This window comes from Hemicordylus capensis, chromosome 6, assembly GCF_027244095.1.
Source record: "Hemicordylus capensis ecotype Gifberg chromosome 6, rHemCap1.1.pri, whole genome shotgun sequence".
In the NCBI taxonomy this organism is placed as follows: Eukaryota; Metazoa; Chordata; class Lepidosauria; order Squamata; family Cordylidae; genus Hemicordylus; species Hemicordylus capensis.
Window position 1 is genome coordinate 5592877 of NC_069662.1, and position 19545 is coordinate 5612421.

Below are 19545 nucleotides of genomic sequence, written 5' to 3' on the forward strand. Positions count from 1 at the left end.
CCAGTTCGCTGAAGTTTTCATTCACACACACACACACACACACACACACACACACACACACACACGGCCTAATTTTCTTCAAGGTTATTTTATCAATAATCTTGATAAAGTAATTTGTTTGTTTCATTTCAAACAAATGAAAAGTAATCCAGGGAGTTACAGTAAGCTGCTGATTATTATTATTATTTTTACATTTATATCCCGCTCTTCCTCCAAGGAGCTCTTCCTCCAAGGAGCCTACATACTTGAGTTTCTCTTTCACAACAACCCTGTGAAGTAGGTTAGGCTGAGAGAGACGTGACTGGCCCAGAGTCACCCAGCTAGTTTTCATGGCTGAATGGGGATTTGAACTCGGGTCTCCCCGGTCCTAGTCCAGCACTCTAACCACCACACCACGCTGGCTCTCTGAGTCTAGTTGCTGATGGCAACTAGTTGGCAGGGGACCCCCGGGAGCTCAGCCTAGGGGGCAAAGACCCTGGGAGCTTGGCCTAGGGGGGCAGGGGACCCTGGGAACTTGGCCTGGTAAGCCATCATTGGCTTTAGAAAATAGCTTCAGAATATTCCACTAAAACCGGGCCTGATTAGAGTGCGAGGGTGGTCTCAAGGGAAGTCTCAAGAGAGAGGCAGGAGGGCTGTACCGCTTCTCTCTTCCCTCAGGAACCTGCCCCTCTCCATCGGCATCTCCATGCCGATCGTCACAGTGATCTACATCATGACCAATGTGGCCTATTACACCGTGCTGAGCAAGACGGACATACTGAGCAGTGACGCAGTGGCTGTGGTGAGTCGTGCCCTTCCTGGCAGGCCTTCCTTTCGAAGGTGCCAGTTGCTTCGCCCGCTCAGGATTGTCACCTTTGTTCCCAAGCTTGCTGTACTCAAGAGAGCAGCTCCGCAGCGTTTATTACAGCAGGAGCCTTCGGCATGGCTGTTTATTACCATGCGTTATTGCACTGCTCTGAGCCGGAACAGGATTATGGCCGGCCCTCCCATGAGAGAAACCAGCCGCCTCCCGCAGAGTTGGCGGAATGGCATGTAGACTAATGTTCTGTATGAGCTTGCAGCCCGAGGCATATCCCGGTGCGTTTCACGCTCCTGTGCTGCTCTTCCTCCTAGACGTTTGCCGATCAAGTGTTTGGAGTGATGAACTGGACCGTCCCCCTCGCGGTCGCGCTCTCCTGCTTTGGAGGCCTCAATGCTTCCATCTTGGCCGCATCCAGGTAACTTGCGTGTGTGTCTGCCCACAGCGGTGGCCCAGAAGGGGCAGAGGGTGCATCACAGGTGTGTGTTTAACCTTGGTCCCACCTGTTAGATTTCTGGAAACAAAATGACGGTGTATTTCATGCCAATACGGCCATCCTGCATAACTGACAGCAGCCCATGAGGAACTCTGCTTTAGATTTAAATTCCACCCTTCTCTCTCTCCCCGCTCCCCAGAGAAGCTGAGGCTGTTCTCACGAGCAGCAAGCCTGGCGGTGCCTCGGCGGCTAACCCGGCTAAGAAGCTGGGCTCCTAAACAAGGTCCAGGGACCAAGTGATCCCTTAACCCAGGGATTCTCAAACTTGGGTCCTCAGGTGTTATTGGACTTCAACTCCCATAATCCCCAGCCTCAGTGGCCTTTGGTTGGGGATTATGGGAGTTGAAGTCCAATAACACCTGAGGACCCAAGTTTGAGAATCACTGCCTTAACCCCATTTACCTGACCGTGTGTCAGCGCCGCATGGACAGGTGCATGGACTGACACAAACATGGACGGGCGCCCACCCGTTGCTGGAAGGATCCCCACAATGCACTGCACACTTGCATGGTGCATTGTGGGATTTCCAGGGGCCAGGACAATGCGTCCCGACCCCCACACCTCTGTGCTAGGGATGTGTGCACGAACCTGTTTGGAGGCTCTTTTATGGGCCTCTGAACAGGTCCGAACACTGGCCGGTTTGAAGGTTTGACAGTGGGCGTGTGTGTGTGGGGGTAACTTTAAGGGCAGGGGAGGGTGCCCCCCACCCCGAGTTTCCCTTGCCGGCGCTCGCTGAAAAACTGGTCCAGTGGGGTGGAAGCGTACCTCCCTGCCGCCCCGTCTGCTCCTCGGACTGGAAGTGACAGGAAGTCGCGTGCACGCATGCGCACCCTACCTATGCTGCCCGGGGCAGCACATGACCTGCATGGCCAGACCCTCCAGCAGGATTGTCTGTGGGGTAGGCAAGCTTCTGCAGCCATCCCCGCTGCCCTCCAGCAAGCCCTCTTACGTGACCGCGAGAAAGGGCTCGCTGAGTACTTGGAAAACGCCCTTCCTCCAAGTTACTCCTGGGGTCCAGCAAGTGGGGATGGGGTGAGCTTGTTTGTGGGTGTGCTTGCCCCCTTGGCCCCCCCAGCACCACCTCTGCTACCCCAGGATTCATTCAAGACTTGTTTTTTGGGGGTCCTCCTAGAGTGACCTCACCACTCAGTTTCACTTGAGGGGCCTTTCGTGTGAAGGGGACCCACGTTAAAAAGAAAAGGTGACACTTCAGAGCGTGTGATTAAAAGCGAGCCTTTCAGGCCTGCTAACTTTTCTTTTTCTTTATGCAGTTGTTGTTTGACACAGCAAGTCTCGCCACCTGAGGCCAAGGTGGTGAAATCTTTAGTCCACATTATGGACTAAATTATGTTCAACACTCGTCTCGTGCAATGAGTGTACAATGTGCACAGGTCCAGTCATTCACATGTTATGCTGAACGCAGGCACAGAGGTACACTTCCTCTCTGTACCCGGCATCTGAAGGGCCTGTATCCAGGTTCACTTTAAAAATGAACACAGGTGCAGTCATTCACACAAAACATGTGTACGAGTGTACAGACGTCTCTACACTTGTACAGCCTCATGTCTGAATCGGGCATCTGTATGTGAGGATTTCTGAGCACCTCGGAAAGAGATGCCTGAGCTGCCCAAGAGAAACACACACGAGGTCCCCACCATAGCTGGCTGTACCATGCTGTCAAACCAGGCAGCTATTGGGAATGATGCAATTCAAGAGATGTCCACCTTCTGGGAAGCACTATGTTGTTTCTGGCTTGGCCAGTTCCTTGCTAGCTCATAGGAGCATAGGAAACTGCCATATACTGAGTCAGACCATTGGCCTATCTAGCTCAGTATTGTCTTCACAGACTGGCAGCGGCTTCTCCAAGGTTGCAGGCAGGAATCTCTCTCAGCCCTATCTTGGAAAAGCCAGGGAGGGAACTTGAAACCTTCTGCTCTTCCCAGAGCATGATGGATTCTGGGAGCAGTCTTGTTCCATGGGCACCCCTTCATCTTGGCCTGTCCTGCAGGAGGTGGCAATGCTCTCCTCCACCTCTTGAGCTGGTCTTCTTGGCCCTCAGGCGGGCCTGATTCTCTTCCATCCCCAACCACAGCTTCCTCATGCTCGCTCTTGCTCTTGCCAGGTTGTTCTTTGTTGGCTCCCGCGAGGGGCACCTGCCCGACGCCATCTGCATGATCCACGTCCAGCGGTTCACACCTGTGCCAGCCCTGCTCTTTAATGTAAGTTCTGTAAGAGGGGGAAGATCTTAGAGATTTGGAAGGGAGACCATTTATCTACCCCACCCGCAGCCGAAGTGCACAAGTAAGGAGGGCACTGCTAATTAAAATGGTCTGGAGACATGGAGTTCAAGTTCGAAGTGGAGTAGTTTCTATAGGGAATACATCAGAGAGACAGGAAAGGCCTAGCTGCATCAGGAAGGGGATGTCTGTCTCTCAGGTGAGAGGATGGAACCTATCAGTCTAGCAAAGGGGAAGTAGAGCAGAGAAAGCAAATTCAGAGAGGTCATTCACACAATCGAAAACTGTGTTCTACCTGAGTTTGGGAACTGTGTGTACTCCCAATTTTTGATTGTGTGGAAGCAAGGTTAGAGGAAAACCTGGGTAGGTGATTGTGTGGAAGCAAGGTAGGAGAAAAAGCTACCCAGGTTTTCCTCTAACCTTGCTTCCACACAATCACTTCTACCCAGGTTTTCCTCTAACCTTGCTTCCACACAATCAAAAACTGGGAGTACATACAGTTCCCAAACAGTTCCCCTAGTGGTCAATAGGGTTGCTGGTGCTCCAACAGAAGAAACCCAGTCTGTGTGGTGATACTGGCCGCTTAGCTACCTCTCCAAAAATTCTCTCCGAAATCAGGAGCACACATTTTTTCATGCGCCTGGTGACGTTTACTTTGTGCAACGGCGGAAGACTGCAATTTACACTATTGCAAAAACTGTGCAGCCGGAGTTGCGCGATGATACACAACGTTACAAGGTGGGCATAAAGTGTGCAGCATCTCAGACTCTTGTGTTTTCCAAATGGCTCGAGTGAGATGAACCACAGGAAAGGCAATCCCTTCCCTCTGCAAAGACGCCAACTAAAGTTTGCTTCTTGTACATCCGCTTACAAAAAACCTGAGGGTAGTTGGCACCATCTTAGGAACATAGGAAGCTGCCTTATACTGAGTCAGGCCCTTGGTCCATCTAGCTCAGTATTGTCTACACAGGCTGGCAGCAGCTTCTCAAACCCTGCTAACTGAGCAGAGAAGCACCCTCTTAGTGGTGATCCTCTTTATTTAGCAGGGGGAGAGCAACTGGCCCTATCCATCCCCAGACAGCATCCCTCAGTGGCTGTTGCTGGTTTATGTCTTATGTTTCTTTTTTAGATGGTGAGCCCTTCGGGCACAGGGAGCCATTTTATGTATTTATTATTTCTCTATGAAAACTGCTTTGGAAACCTTTTTTTTGAAAAGCGGTATATAAATATTCATTGTCAAAGGCTGCAGGCAGGAGTCTCTTTCAGCTCTGTCTTGGAGATACCTGGGACCTTCTGCATGCAAGCATGCAGGTGCTCTTCCCAGAGCTGCTCCAACCCCTAAGGGGAATATCTTAAAGTGCTAACACACATAGTCACCCATACAAATGCAAACCAGGGTGAACCCTGCTTAGCAAAGGGGACAATTCATGTTTGCTGCCAGAAGACCAGCTCTCCTCCTTTAGGAGAGGCTTTCTTTATCCCCTCTCATGCAGAAGGAAATGCTTCATCCAAGAAGCATTTTGGAAGGGCAGCATACAAATCAAATCAATAAATAGATAAGAAAAAGCCCCGCTGGATCAGGCCCAAGACCCATCTAGTCCTGCTTCCTGCATTGGCCGGCCAGGTGCATCTGGGAAGCCCCCAAGTGGGGAAAAGAGGGCAATGCCCCCTCCTGTTGATGTTCCCTAGCACCTGGTTTTCAGGGGCATGCTGTTTTAGAAACCACCATGACGTGTACTTTGAAGCTTGGTGGAGGAAGTGTGGGATTATATGTAACCAGTCAATACCCAAAGCAATACAATCTTGGGAGCACTTGAGTTCTTTTGGGGAGATTTGGGAGTGGAAGGTCTGAATTCCCCGAGAGGTCTGTTCTGAGTAGGTCATATGGTTGTATATGGAGTGTGGTCCTGTGGGAAGACTAGGAAACTTAGGAACATGGGAAGCTGCTTTATACCCAGTCAGACCATCTAGCTCAGTATTGACTACAAAGACGGGTAGTGGCTTCTCCAAGGCTGCAGGCAGGTCTCTCTCTCAGCCCTATCTTGGGAGATGCCAACTTGGAACCTTCTGCATGCAAGCATGCAGATGCTCTTCCCAGAGTGGCACCATATTTCACAGTGCTCACACGTCTCCCATTCAAATGCAAACCAGGATGAGCCCTGCATAGCAAAGGGGACAATTCATGCTTGCTACCACAAGACCAGCTCTCCTCCCATTTTTACTGAGTCAGACCCTTGGTCCATCTAGCCCAGTGTGGTCTACACTGACTGGCAGCAGCATTTCAGGCAGGGGTCTTTCTTTCCCAGACCTAGGCTGGAGGTGCCAGAGGTTGAACCAGGGTCTTCCTGCTTGCTAAGCAAATCCTCGACCACTGAACCTATTCACCAACTTCCCATGGCTATTACTCCATCCTTTCTATCTGTCACAGGGCGCCATGGCCTTGATCTACCTGTGTGTAGAAGACATCTTCCAGCTTATCAATTACTACAGCTTCAGCTACTGGTTCTTCGTGGGCCTGTCCATCGCGGGACAACTCTATCTGCGCTGGAAGGAGCCGCTGAGGGAACGTCCCCTCAAGGTAAGAGTAGGAGAAACACATTGAAATGGGTGGGTGGAGTGGACCGATTTCAGTCTTATGCCATTGTTACATAGTGGCTGACACATAGGCAGCACTCTGTCAGCTTGGAGCATTGCGTTTGTACCATTTACACAAGTGCAAAGATGGCGCAATCAGAGTTGTGGAAGAGCAATCCCATTGGAAATAATGGGGTGACTCTTGTGCAACTGGTTGGACAGCTTCCACGAATGGAATGTTCCAGGGTTGATGGAATGTTGTGCTGTAGGCCAGCCAGAATCTCTAGAGTCCACTTAAATGGAATTGGTAGGACAGCCAAAACCAGACGGCACTTTATACATTGCTTAGTTTATGGTATTCATTCCCACAAGATGGCCAGTAGGGAAGTTGACTTCAAAAAGCAGAGACTGTTACTAAGAATGGCTCTTGACAGCTTTCAGCCAAGTGGAACCTCCCTGCTCAGAGATGATCTATCTGAGGACCAACTAATGGGAGCAAACAGCCAGGGGAGGTTATAACCTCCCCCCGACCCCCGCGTTGGTTGCCAGTAGCATTTGAGTAGATGGATTGAGCTGGTATGTCAGTTCTTATAAAAGGTGGGGCTAAGAGAGGGACAGAGAAATGGGCAAGAATGTGAGTTAAGAAGATGCCAATTGCCAGTTTTGTGTCTCCTTCGGTTCCCACCAGCTCAGCATCGTCTTCCCAATCATCTTCTGCCTCTGCACCATCTTTCTGGTAGCCGTCCCCCTCTACAGCGATCCGGTCAATTCCGCCATCGGCATTGCCATAGCCGCTTCCGGGCTGCCCTTCTACTTCCTGCTGGTGCGGAGGCCAGACCACAAGAGACTGCAGTGGCTGCGCCGGGCAGTGGGTGAGCGATGGTGTCCCCGTTTCTCTGGTCCCTTTAGCTCTCTCCGTCCAGATCAGTTACCTATGGGTTCTACTGTGGCACCTACAGTTGTCGCTTAGGGATGAGCAGGGGTATTGAGTTCAGACGGGGCAGGATTTCCTGCAGGTAGGGGTCCAGTGGCTTGCTGAACCCTACCTGTTCTTAAACTACAACTTCCATCATCCCCAGCCACAAGGGATGATGGGTGGGGTAGTTCAGCAAAGGCTGAAGAACCTTCGGTTGGCCATCCCTAAAACAACCTCACCACTCTCCTAGCCCCCAGCCTGACCCGACTCACCCCACTGATGCCTCTCACATCCCCTTCTCATTGGCTGGCCCATTCCGCTCCCCATCCTGGACTAATTCATTGTGTTCTCCTGGCAGCTTCTGTGACGCGGCTCATCCAAATCGTAACCTTGTCCGTCCTAACGGAGATGGATCCTGACACCGCAGTCAAGTCTCAGTGACAAGAGATGCTGGCGGGGGAGGCCGGATTCTCCCCTACTGACGACTCCTTTTTGTAATGGACTCTCCCGGACCCTCTAATTTATTGTTTGCTACTTTGCTGGAACTGGGGGTGGCTGCTGCAGAAACCGAGGGGTGGTCCTGCCTTCTCACCTGGTGGACCGGGGGACTCCAGCCTGGCGGCTGCATCCCAATAAACTCCACTGGCTTGCCTTGGACTTTTATCAGCAGCTTCTCACCTCTGTGCCCTCTGGATGCTGCCTGCCTTCAGAGGGGTCATTGTGCCCATGCTATCCCTTACCACCTTCTTCCCCAGCAAAAAATATTTCTCCCTTTTTCTCTAGGCTGCTGCTCCTGTTCCTCTCAAGTCCCCTTGGAATGCATCTCTCTCTCACACACACACACAAAATGTAGATTTATATACAGGGGTTCCCAAACTTGGGGGCTTAGCTGTTTCTGGATTACAACTCCCATCCTCCCCACCCACAACAGCCTTTGGCAGGGGATGATGGGAGTCACAGTCCAACAAGTCCAGGGACCAGAGTTTGGGAACTCTTGTTTATAGGGCATTGTTAAGACCAGAACATAAGGACAGCTGTGCTGGCTTGTTTAGTGCAGTGTTGATCCCAGCATTGGTCAGGCTGTGAGAATCTCACAGGCTGGGCATGAAGGTATCAGCCCTAGGCTCTGCTCTTCAAGGGTAGACTGCTTTCAGCCATGGAGGTTCCCCACCCACACTCTGAAACGGTCTCACTCTGCACAGAGCTGTGGCTACTAATAACTCTCTATGCGTACATCAGCTGTGAGCCTCACAGCAGACACAGAAGTAGAGGAAGCCAAAATTCTAGTAGAGGGCAAGAAAAACGGGGGGCTGTACAACCTACCCCATTCATGGTGACAAGTTGGCCTTGAGAGTGGAGGCTGCATCCATCCACTTGCCCCCACCTCCCTTTGCCAGAACAAAGCTGGCTCCAGAGGCACCAAAAAGGAGGGAGAAGGAACGTCCAAGTCCTTTATTATTAAAGCTCAGAGAGCCAGAGGGTCGGGGGACGGAATCCTCTGCCCCCACGGCAAGTCTTTGCTTTGAACAGGGTGCTGGCGTTCAGCCCAACGTATCTTCCCATGGCCTTTTAGGGGGCTTCGGCTTCGTAACAGAAGGTTCGTGCTGCTGCAAAGGATTGTGGGGAAAGGTCTGGCGCAAGGGCCCTGGAAATGGAACAGAAAGAGTGGTGAGGGTGGGGGAGAAATATCAGCCTTAGCCTAATTTTTTCCTCTCTTGGTATTTGCAAAGCAAGCCCACCTCCTGCCCTCCAAACAAACACTTAAAAACAAGAATTACTCACGCTGAATAAAGCCAATCGGTGTAGTTTGCACAATTCATTTTAGCTGGACAAGTAACGGCTCTTCCAGGTTTCAGGCCGGAGTCTCTCTCGGGCCTACCTGGAGACGCTGCCAGGGATTGAACCTGGGACAACGGTTCAATCACCTTTGTTTCGAACACTCCATCTACCACTGAGCAACGGCCCCATCCCTTCAGGGGAGTCTCTTGCTGCCGCAGGCAGAGCTGGCACGCAGCCACCCATCCGAGTGCAAACCATGGCTGACCCTGCTTAGCAGAGGGGACAGGTCCTGAGCGGTAGACCAGCAAGGGGTAAGAGGCTCACCCTTAGCGGCCAAATCCAGGTGGTGCTTGATGCGCCGCTCCCGTTCTTCCAGCTGCTGAGCCAGCTGTGCATTCTTCCATCCTGGATTGGGGCATGAAGGCATTGGATGAGCTGGAGACCACCCCCCGTGGCAGGGGATGATGGGAGTTGTAGTCCGGCAACATTTGCGGACCTGGGCATGAGAACCCGTGAACGGAGACCCCTCCCGCCTCCTGTCTCCTCCCCCCCGCCCCAGCTCACCTTTCTTGAGACTCTTCACAAAGCCCTCCTGGGCAGGCAGGACAGACGGGTCATGTACCACGCGGTCGGGGATGCGGAGGCGGGCACGCACCGCGGGCACACGCAGCACGCCCACTTGCACCAGCGAGAACACGTTTGACGTCAGCCAGTAGGTGAAGATGGCCTGTGTGGGAGGGAGGCGAGAGTATGAAACGTCTGGGCTGGCTGGTTCACACCTGGGAGCCCGACAGGAAACCCTTTTCATCCCCTGTTCAACGTCAGGATGTCCGTCCAGCATTTTATAGCGCCAGCCATCAGGTGCCTCTGGGAGCAAAGATTTCCGTACAGAAAGGAGGAAAATTGCCATGGGGTGACCCTCTAACAGGGTCTCGCAGATGTTGACCCCAACCCCCATCATTGCCAGCTGCCATGGCCTTTGGCTGGGGATGATGGGAGTTGTAGTTAGCAAACATGTGTGAAACCCTGTTAGAGGGAATACTGGCAGTGACGGCCACCACTCTGGACGGTTTTACAAGGACCTTAAGACAAATTCATGGAGGACAGGCCTACCAATGGCTACTAGTCTTGATGGCTACAGGCTACCTCCATGTTCAGAGGAGGGATCCCTCCAAATACCAGTTGCAGGGGAGCAACAGCAAGAGAGAGGGCATGCCTTCATCTCCTGCTTGCGGGCTTCCCAGAGGCATCTGGTGAGCCACTGTGGGAAACAGGATGCTGGACTCGACGGGTCTTGGGCCTGATCCAGCAGGGCTGTTAATTTAAAATCACTGAGTAGTCCCACTGAAATTAAAAAGACAAACTACTGTATTTTCCTGAATCTAAGACCAGGTTCAACCCCCACCCCCCAGTTCTTTGATGTTAGAATTTGTTGGATTATCTTAAATGCCGGGTCCTTAAACAGTACGACCTTAACAGTATGTATTTAACAACAGTATGTGTTTAACCCATATTTTTTAAGAGGTCCTTTTAAACTCCGGGCCATCTTCTATTTGGGTAAATATGGTAAGCAGTGCCTTTTGCCCTTTTGATTTCAGTGGGACTACTTAAGTGTGATTTTAGGAACAGAAGGAGCTGCCTGATACTGAGTCAGACTATTGGTCCATCTAGCTCAGTATCGTCTACACTGGCTGGCAGCGGCTTCTGCAAGGTGGCAGGCAGGAGTCTCTCCCAGCCCTACTTGGAGACACTGCCAGGGATTGAGCTTGGGGCCTTCTGCAGGCAAAAGCAGGTGCTGTACTCTGAGCTACAGCCCCATCCTCAAAGTTGGCATTCACGGGTCTCCCCATCCAGGCACGGACTGCACCAAAACCTGTAAGTGAAGACCGCCTGTGTGGAAGGAAGGGCAGGAAATGTCTGTGCTGGTGCATCATCGTGGCAGCCGTACTAGACACTGAAATACCGTGCAACACTGTCTTCCTTGCAATGCAGCATTTGCACTTTTACACAGTTTCACACGACTGCAAAAACCTGAGACAAAGCCTTATGGGGTATATCAGCCAGTGGCTCACATGTAAACCAAGTTACTCAAAAGTAATTCCAGTAGGACTATTCAGTCCTCATTCCAACAGGACTATTCAGGAGTAACTCAGTCTGGATGTCAACACACCAGAAAGCAGCCATCTCTCTTGACTTCTTAGTTCTAAAATTCTCAGCAGCTTCAGCCAACAACAGGATGCAGCTATTGCAGTATAACTCAAGCAGGGGCGGGGGGGGGGCATGGAAAGGTGGAACAGCAGACCCATAGCAAAGGGTATTGTTCCCCCTAAGCTGGAGGATTGTGAACATTCCCTGGATACCTGTGTATCCAGCCAGAGGCATCCCATGAGGACCAGACACTTACCTTGGACAATGGAGAAGTAAAGCACACAATGTCCTTTTTACTAGACCACTTTTTAGTTGCTGGCATGTAAGAATACCGTAGCGTCTGAGTAAAGCAGAGCCCAAACTAAGGCAAGAGGGTTAGATTTTCCAGAGCAAGTTGGCACTCCATGAGGACTAGGGGCTTCTTAAGTCAGTAAAGAAAGAGTGGTGGGGGATGGTTGGTATGGAAGATTATGCAATCGTCTGATTCGAACAGCAAAAGCGAGTCTTTTGCCGCAAAAGCAAGTGCCAAGAGTTTTTGGGAACTCAGCTGGGGAGAAATCTATTGGAATCTATTGGACCAATATGTAAAAGAGAAGTCGGAACGATTCATGGCATTTGGTACAGAGCAGATGCGAAAGAAGCCCCTCTCTCACCGTCGGGAAGGAGATGGTGAGAGGAAGGATGATAAGAGGCATGACCCGGAAGACCGTCTTCATCATCTGCAGGTTTGGATTGGACACTCCCGACTCCGCTCCCAGCTGCAAGGAAAAGAGGGAGGCTGTAATCTCCGTGCTCTTCTCTACTCTCGTCCCACCATGAGCTTTTCCTTGGGCTGCGATTCTGAAACTTGAACACAGGCCCTCCTTGGGGGACACAGGAGACCAGGAACATACGTGTGTATGTGTGTGTCAGAAGCAGGATCCTGAATCAGGAGATTACTTCCTCCTCTACTAGCCAAGCTCTAGGTAGACTGCGTGCCCATCTGGTAGAGGATCCTAATTGATCCCCACTGGGTTTTTCTGGGCAATTATATCCGTGCTGCAATCCAGGAAGGTGGGAGCCCGGAAAGAGTGGGCACTGTGGCCCCTGTGCCACTCAAGTTCAAAGAGGCTGGAGAGGCCATGTTTCTCTACAGCACAATTTCTGAGACTTTTCGAATTCTGATGTTCCCCTCGCCTGACACTAGTTCAGGGGGGCTCCCAACTCAGCACCAATCATCTACCGCAGGGTTTCTTAACTTTGGGCCCTCAGATGTTGTTGGACTACAACTCCCATCACCCTCAGCCACAAAGGCCATGTCTGGGGATGATGGGAGTTGTAGTCCAACAACATCTGGGGGCCCGAGGTTAAGAAATCCTGATCTACTAGAGAACCGCAGAGATTCTTTCAAGCAGCCCTATGCATCTCAGGAGACCTGGGTTCAGCTCTCCACCCATGGAGATCTGAAACCCAGCCACAAAGCTTACCTTGAGTCACTCACTCACTCTCTCTCAACATAAGCTACCTCACAGGTCCACCATTTGTAATAATAAAATGAGGTGGAGAAGCATGCACACCAGCCCAAGCTCTTTGGAGGAGGAGGAGAAGAATAAAGTTTATCCGCTCTGCTGTATGGCACTACCACCTGCAACCAGGAAGGGCACAACTCTGATAAACAGACCATCCCCTCTTTCTAAATTCTCTGGTCACTACCCCATATATCATAAGAACTTCATCCTTGTGACAATGACTTGTTAATACCTCTGGTCCCTCCCAATCCTGATATCGGGATACCAGTATAAGGCCAAAAGAACCTTTATTTCATAGCTTGTTCTATGATATACGTAAGTCTCCAACATCTTCCTCAGCAGTCCACAAACCTGGTCGCCTGGCTAGGCCGAGGCAGAGGCCTCACACTTACCGCCTTGGCCTAGCACAAAAACCTCAGCACCTCAAGAGAGTTCTGTACACTCCCGAGGACTCTAGTGACAGGACACTGACAAATATTGTTTGGCTGCCAAGTCAAGGCAAGAATTGTCAGCTCTGAACCTTTCCCCCCACTGCCCAAATCTTACCTCCAAAATGGCCCACATGGTGGCCGTCACCGTCAGAGGCAAGACATAATAAGGGTCAGCAGCCGTGAGGTCCATGAACCACCAAAGCCCTCCGGTTTGCAGGCTGGGCACAGGAAGTTCCGCCATTTTGCGCAAGGCAATGAAGAAGGAGATGAAAATGGGTGCCTGGGAGAGGGAGGTAAACATTGTGAATACACTGGATGTGAGGTTCAGGGGTGGGGAAGCTGGTGCAGCAATGGAGGTGGGGGACCCACCTGAACAAGGGGCACGAGGAACCCACGCAGAGGGTTCACATCATGGGTCTTCTGGTAGAGGGCCAGGTCTGAATAAGCCTTTGCAACTGTTGGAGAGAAGAAGAATGATTTCTCGGAGGAACAACATGGAAGCGATTGCTAACCCCCTCAAGTCCAAGTGACTCCCACAAACCATATCCCCTTCCCAGCTGTCACACCTCCTCCAGGTCAGACCATCCTCCACCACAAATTAGGTGCCTGCCTTCCCCGATAGGCACCACCCATATTGTCAAAGGGTGAGAGTTGGCCTTGTGGTAGCAAGCATGACTTGTCCCCTTAGCTAAGCAGGGTCCACCCTGGTTGCATATGGATGGGAGACTTGTTGTGTGAGCACTGCAAGATCTTCCCCTTAGGGGATGAAGCCGCTCTGGGAAGAGCATTTAGGTTCCAAGTTCCCTCTGTGGCTTCTCCAAGACAGGGCTGAGAGCGATTCCTACCTGCAACCTTGGAGAAGCTGCCACCAGTCTGAGTAGACAATACTGATCTAGATGAACCAAGGGTCTGACTCAGTATATGGCAGCTTCCTATGTCACAACCTGAGTAAGACCTCCTCCCCCTCCGTCCCTTTGTGCCCATTCCAATTTTTGTTGCATTGGTAAGCCTCTGTCTGGGCAATAGTGGTGTGCACGGAACCACTGCAGCGCGGTCTGGCACTGAGAGGGTCTACCTTTAAGGGTGGGGGGGTAGAACTTACCCCTCCCGCCGCTCTTCCCCTTCCGGCGCTGCATTTTAGATTGAAGTTTTGGGGGCAGCAGCATTCCTCCCGTCGTTGCCCGGAAGTCGCAGAAATACAAGCATGCATGCGCCTGTCGCGGTGCGCGCACGCCTGTCACCGCTGTGCACGCCGCATACGTCACACGCATGCGTAAGTTCTACCCCCCGCCCTTAAATGTAGACCCCCCTCAGTGCCGGACCGGTCCGGTTCCAAACCGGTTCGGAGGCCTCCAACATGGCCTCCGAACCGGTTTGTGCACATTCTTACCGGGCAACCCAAGCCTCACCTCCTTGACTGGCAGATTATTGCTCCCTCCACTGCTTGATAGGACCTAAACCACATCCCTTTCCCGGCTAGGTAACTCACACTCAAACTTATTCCCCATACGCTTGGCCTCGTTCAGGCGGCTGGTCAGTTGATTAATTTGGGGCAGGTGGTTGTTGAGTTTCACCGCCTCTCGCTGGCCCTTGACGATGAGTGGAAAAATCAAGCAGCGGGCGACCACCGTCCCTGAAGGATTCAGGAGAGAGAAGACCTCTTTTACTCACAGTGCAATGACATCGTTACCCACAATGCAACTCCAGAAGTCATGACCGTATGGGGGACGTGAGGAGAGTGAGCTCTTTACCCAAAATGCACCTGGATACATTTCTTACCCAGAATGCGGCTCTGTGAGTTTGGGGTTTGTAAGAAAGCAACTGAAAAAAAAGATTACCCACCCTTAGGAAGGGGATTGAAAACAAAGATACTAATATTATAATGCCCTTATACAAATCAATGGTGCTGCCACACTTGGAATACTGTGTACAGTTCTGGTCACTGTATCTTAGAAAAGACACTGCAGAATTGGAAAAGGGGCAGAAGAGGGCAACCAAGATGACCAGGAGCCTGGAGCACCTTCCTTATGAGGCAAGGCTACAGCATTTGGGGCTATTTAGTTTGGAAAAGAAGCATATATAATTGTGCATGGAGGAGAGAGAGTGGACCAGTGGTTCCTCTACAGGGGTGTCAAACTGCGGTCCTCCAGCTGTTGGCCTACAACTCCCAACATCCTCTATAACAATGGCCAGTAGCCAAGGATGATGGGAGTTGTAGGCCAACATCTGCAGGAAGGCCACAGTTTGACATCCCTGCAAGGAGTTCCCAGATGTTGTTGGCTACAACTCCAAGAATCCCCATCCAAAGGCCATTGAAGCTGGGACTGCTGGGAGTTGTAGTCAACAACATCTGGGAATCCTTGTTAGAGGGAACACTGGAGTGGAAGTTCTCCTCCCTCTCTCTCCCTCAAGTGTCATCCCATGAAACTGAAGGCCAGGAAATTTAGGACCAACAAGAGAAAGTACTTTTTCACACAGCACATAATTAATCTACAGAATTCTCTGCCACGAGGTGTGGTGATGGCCACTAGCTTGGATGGCTTTAAAAAGGGATTTGGACAAATTCATGGAGGATAGGTCTATCAATGGCTACTAGTCTGGTGGCTAAAGGCCACCTCCAGCCTCGGAGGCAAGAGGCCTCTAAACACCAGTTGCAGGGGAGCAACAGCAAGAGAGAGGTTATGCCCTGAGCCTTGCTTGTGGGCTCCCCAGTGGCATCTGGTGGGCCACTGTGTGAAAAAGGGTGCTGGACTAGATAGGCCTTGGGCCTGATCCAGCAGGGCTGTTCTTAAGTAGTGCAACAGAAGAGATATTTACCCAGAAGGCTGAAGCATGGTTCACAACTTTTGACTTACGAGCCAGCCCTTCCCTATGGTTGCCATTGGACTCTTGGCTCCCTACCACAAGGCTTTTGGCAGGTGCCAGGTGCAGGATTAGAGCTTGCTTTACCTCTTGCGGGGGTGGAGGAGAAAGGGAGAGGAACGGGAGGCCCTCAGGTTGTGGCTGCCGTCAAGAGAGGAGAAGTGAAGCGCATGGTTTCTTTCTCTACTCTTCCTCCTACTGTACCTCCGTTTTGGGGCCAAGCCACAGAGAATCTCTCTTTGGTCAATCTAATTCCCAGCCCCTCCCATGATTAACTCCCCCCATGCCATGGCACCAGAGGCCCCTGGTTACCCACAAGGCTCTGGTGAGTGGAACGGCAGGCCGCCATCCCCTGGGTTGCCATGCCCACCGGAATTCTGGGTTTCACCCGGATTTTAAGCATCTCACCCAGATTGCTTAGCCCACCTGGATTCGCCCAGATTTCAGCTTTCTTTCTTTTTAAAAAAAAGCTAAGCTCTAGCCCTTGTAGAAACGGAGTTATGGAGCAAAACGTGCAGTCACTATTCGGCTCAGAAATTATTTTCAAGCCTATTTACACAATATGCAAATTAGGCACCTGGATGTGGAAAGCCAGGCTGTGGCAACCCTATACCCCCACCCCCTTGATATCTCGGCGGTCCCTTCACCTGCTACAATGGCTCCCCACCACGGGAGTCCCAGATCCACGTGGAGGGACTCCAAGATGTTCTGGATCAGACCCACGGGAGTGTAGGCGCCCAGGCCCAGCTCTTCAAAGCTCAGCTCCTGGACGGCCTGGCCAAGTTCCCCTGCAGAGACAGTGCCCTCTGCAGGTGGGGAGGCTGCAGCCTGAACAACCTGGAAGGAAGAAGAAGAGGCAGGGAAGAGATCCACTTTGTTGATTAGCATCCTAACCCTCAGGCCCCGACTGCCGTCCTTCTGGACAGTCCTCATGGGCAATCCTCTGCCCTCACCAGCCCCAAATCTTACCAACGTGTGTGTTCCTACCTGTGTACCTGCAACAGCAGCTGTGCTCTGACACCGGCTCGCTGGTCTCAGCAGGAACACCGGGTAGCTTCTTCGGGGACGCACACGTGGAGCAAAAGGCGCTTCAAGCCGTAGACACGTGAGTGGGACGGGCGTCCTGTGGATCTAGGAAAGCAGATTGCGAGAAGCATCGGTACACTGCCTGATACGGAGTCAGACCCTTGGACCACCGAGCTCAGGAGGGGCTACCTGGCCCGGCAGCAGCTTTTCACAGTTTCGGACAGAGAAGGTTCTTCCCCGGTGCTACCTGGAGCTGCCAGGGATGGAACCCAGGACCTTCTGCATGCAAAGGAAATGCTCTGCCACAGCCCCATCCCAGGGCATCACCCTCCTTGAACACCCCTGGAGAGGAAGACGACCGTTTCTAGCAATGGAGTCCTGGGATTGGTGACATGGTATGAGTCACAAGCCCCCTGCAACACAGATGCCAATGCTATAAGGCTGCTATAAGCAGTGTTCCCTCTCACAGAGACTCCCAGATGTTGTTGACTACAACTCCCATAATCCCCAAGCAAAAGCGATTGCAGCTGGGGATTCGGGGAGTTGTAGTCAACAACATCTGGGTAGCCCTGTGAGAGGGAACACTGGCTGTAAGGTAGGGGTTCTTAAACTTGGGTCCCCGGAAGTCATTGGACTACAGCTCTCCACTTTCCCTAGTCACAATGGCCCAAGGCCAAGGGACGGTGGGAGTTGTAGTCCAACGACCTCTGGGGATTCAACCTGAGGAACCCCCTGCTGTAAGGTATATCGGGCCCAAATCCTCCCAACATCAGCTGTCTGCGAGCCTTGGAGAGCACAAACTGAAGACAGTTTAATGTGGTTTGTACACACAAATAAATCAGGCACACAATCCATGCATATGAAGCACAACAGGACTGCATTCTCTGCCCAACATCTGACACCAGATTCTAAGAGACTGAAGGCTGCTTTATCTGGGCAAGCCTTTAGACCAGGGGCATTCCCAGACAGCAGGCTTAAACATGGAAGAGGAGTATGCTAGAGCAGATCTATCTGCCAATTAAAAACCGACACAAAAAGTGGATTTTTCTTTTTTACCCCGGACATAAACTTGGCTAAGCTCCAATGCGCAATGAAAAACCCGAATTGTGTATGGAGTGCCATCTGATATGTTGCACGGATTTTGGGGTAAATCTGGATGATATACGTGAACGCACACTTGCCCTTCCGAGGGGAAGGAAATTAAAATCGCCTGGGGTTTTACTCGGCCTCCAACTGGGGATGATAGGAGTTGTAGTTCAACAACAGCTAGAGGCCGAGTTTGCCCACCCCAGCTTCAGACAGATATTGTATGTTTGTTTTATTGTGAATTTCTAACTTTGTAAGCTGCTCTTTGACTTCTTGTGAAGGTACAGGATATGAATCTTTCAAACAAACCAACAAAAATCTCAGGATCCACAGCTTGAGTGTCCAGTGATTTTAAAGTTTGGATGTGTGTGTGTTGGCATAGAATCTAGATTGGTTTGCACATCATAATGAAAAACATCATAAATAAAATTTAAAACAAATACACAGAATGGATCCATTCAGTCATGATGTTGTAGACGCTTTCAAGTGTCTGTGCAAATGCTCATTTGTGTGAATGACTGCACATGCATTCACTTTCAAAGTGAACCCAGGTATTCAGCCCCCCTCAAATGGAGGATACAAACAGGAAATGTACTGCTGTACAGATCTGTACATTCATACAGCAGCAACAACAAATATTTATATATCGCTTTTCAACAAGAGTTTCCAAAGTGGTTTACGTAGAGGTACTGTCACTGGAGGTCCTGTGCTGGGGGTGGACGGGGCCAGTTACTCTCCCCCTGCTAAATAAAGAGAATCACCACGTTAAAGGGTGCCTCTTTGCTCAGTTAGCAGGGGCATATTTTTTAATCCTGTGGACCAAAAGACATACACTTTACCTCGTTTTACAACACACACAGATGTTCCATTGTACACTGAATTAACATGCGAGAACAACAATAAAGACATGATATAGTGTTTGCTACCATGCAACCTGTAGGCAATCGCATTCTTTTTGACGGATGCGATTTGATCATTTAGTACCACCTCAAATAGATTTTCCTTCTCCAAAACGTGCTAAAACGGAGGTGATGTAGGGGTAGAGAGCCCAAATACTCCAACACTTAAAAGAAAATCAAGCAACGGAGAGGTGTCAACTTAGCGGAGTGGAACATTAGGTTGCCAACTCCTTTCCTTAACAGATGCACGAAGGAGTTGGAAGTCAGCGGGCAGAGCTCAGCCTCCAGCATGGAGAGTTGACAGAAAAAGCTCTGCTTCTTGCAAAAAGGGGGGAAAGAGCTTCAGAACAAGGCGCTAGTCCCTCGGATCCTCTTCACAAGGTCACGACCGTGGTGCATCAGGGCGAGGTCACACAAATGCTGCATGCACCCGACTCCCCAGCCAGCACCAACCTGTCTGCAGAGCCCCGCCAGAAGAGGGGCGACCCCCGTCCAGCTCCATGCTCGTCTGCCTGCCGCACAAGCCGCCATCCTCCCCGGGAAAGAACCTCCCCGGGTCGCGAGGCAAAACCCAGCTCGCGTGAACTTCGAGCATGCGCACGGCGGAAAATGAAGCTCGCACAAAGCCCCCGGAGCCCTTTTTGTTAGGGGCAAAGCTTCCCCCATTGGTCTTTTCCGAGAAGCCATTTTGGATAAGGGCACGCCTCGATTGTGCGGCTTGCCATAGCCCACCTTACCAACGGGCAAGCAAGCAGGAATCAGGCCGGGCAACGGCCATATTTGC

General features: G+C 51.3%; 2 protein-coding genes across 7 annotated transcripts in view; one reads left to right on the plus strand and one right to left on the minus strand.

Annotated features, from left to right (window-relative positions):
- The window catches only part of SLC7A7 (solute carrier family 7 member 7), a 22984-nt gene extending 15305 nt beyond the window's left edge, over window positions 1-7679 (plus strand). For all 6 annotated transcript variants that reach the window (XM_053261430.1, XM_053261432.1, XM_053261427.1 and 3 more), the window contains 6 exons: window positions 658-781; window positions 1114-1217; window positions 3418-3514; window positions 5961-6110; window positions 6795-6978; window positions 7381-7679. In XM_053261430.1, coding sequence (XP_053117405.1) covers window positions 658-781; window positions 1114-1217; window positions 3418-3514; window positions 5961-6110; window positions 6795-6978; window positions 7381-7463 — 742 coding nt within the window. In that variant the 3' untranslated portion in view covers window positions 7464-7679. The remainder of the gene's footprint in view (window positions 1-657; window positions 782-1113; window positions 1218-3417; window positions 3515-5960; window positions 6111-6794; window positions 6979-7380) is intronic.
- Window positions 7680-8459: 780 nt separating this feature from the next.
- OXA1L (OXA1L mitochondrial inner membrane protein) lies at window positions 8460-19490 on the minus strand. The gene is made up of 10 exons (XM_053259072.1): window positions 19215-19490; window positions 16738-16881; window positions 16398-16587; window positions 14378-14521; window positions 13258-13343; window positions 13004-13168; window positions 11603-11707; window positions 9366-9528; window positions 9126-9206; window positions 8460-8667 (listed from the first exon to the last, which is right to left on the minus strand). Exons 1-10 carry the CDS (start codon window positions 19446-19448, stop codon window positions 8564-8566), a joined length of 1416 nt encoding a protein of 471 aa, XP_053115047.1. The 5' UTR covers window positions 19449-19490; the 3' UTR covers window positions 8460-8563.
- Between the last annotated feature and the right edge of the window lie 55 nt (window positions 19491-19545).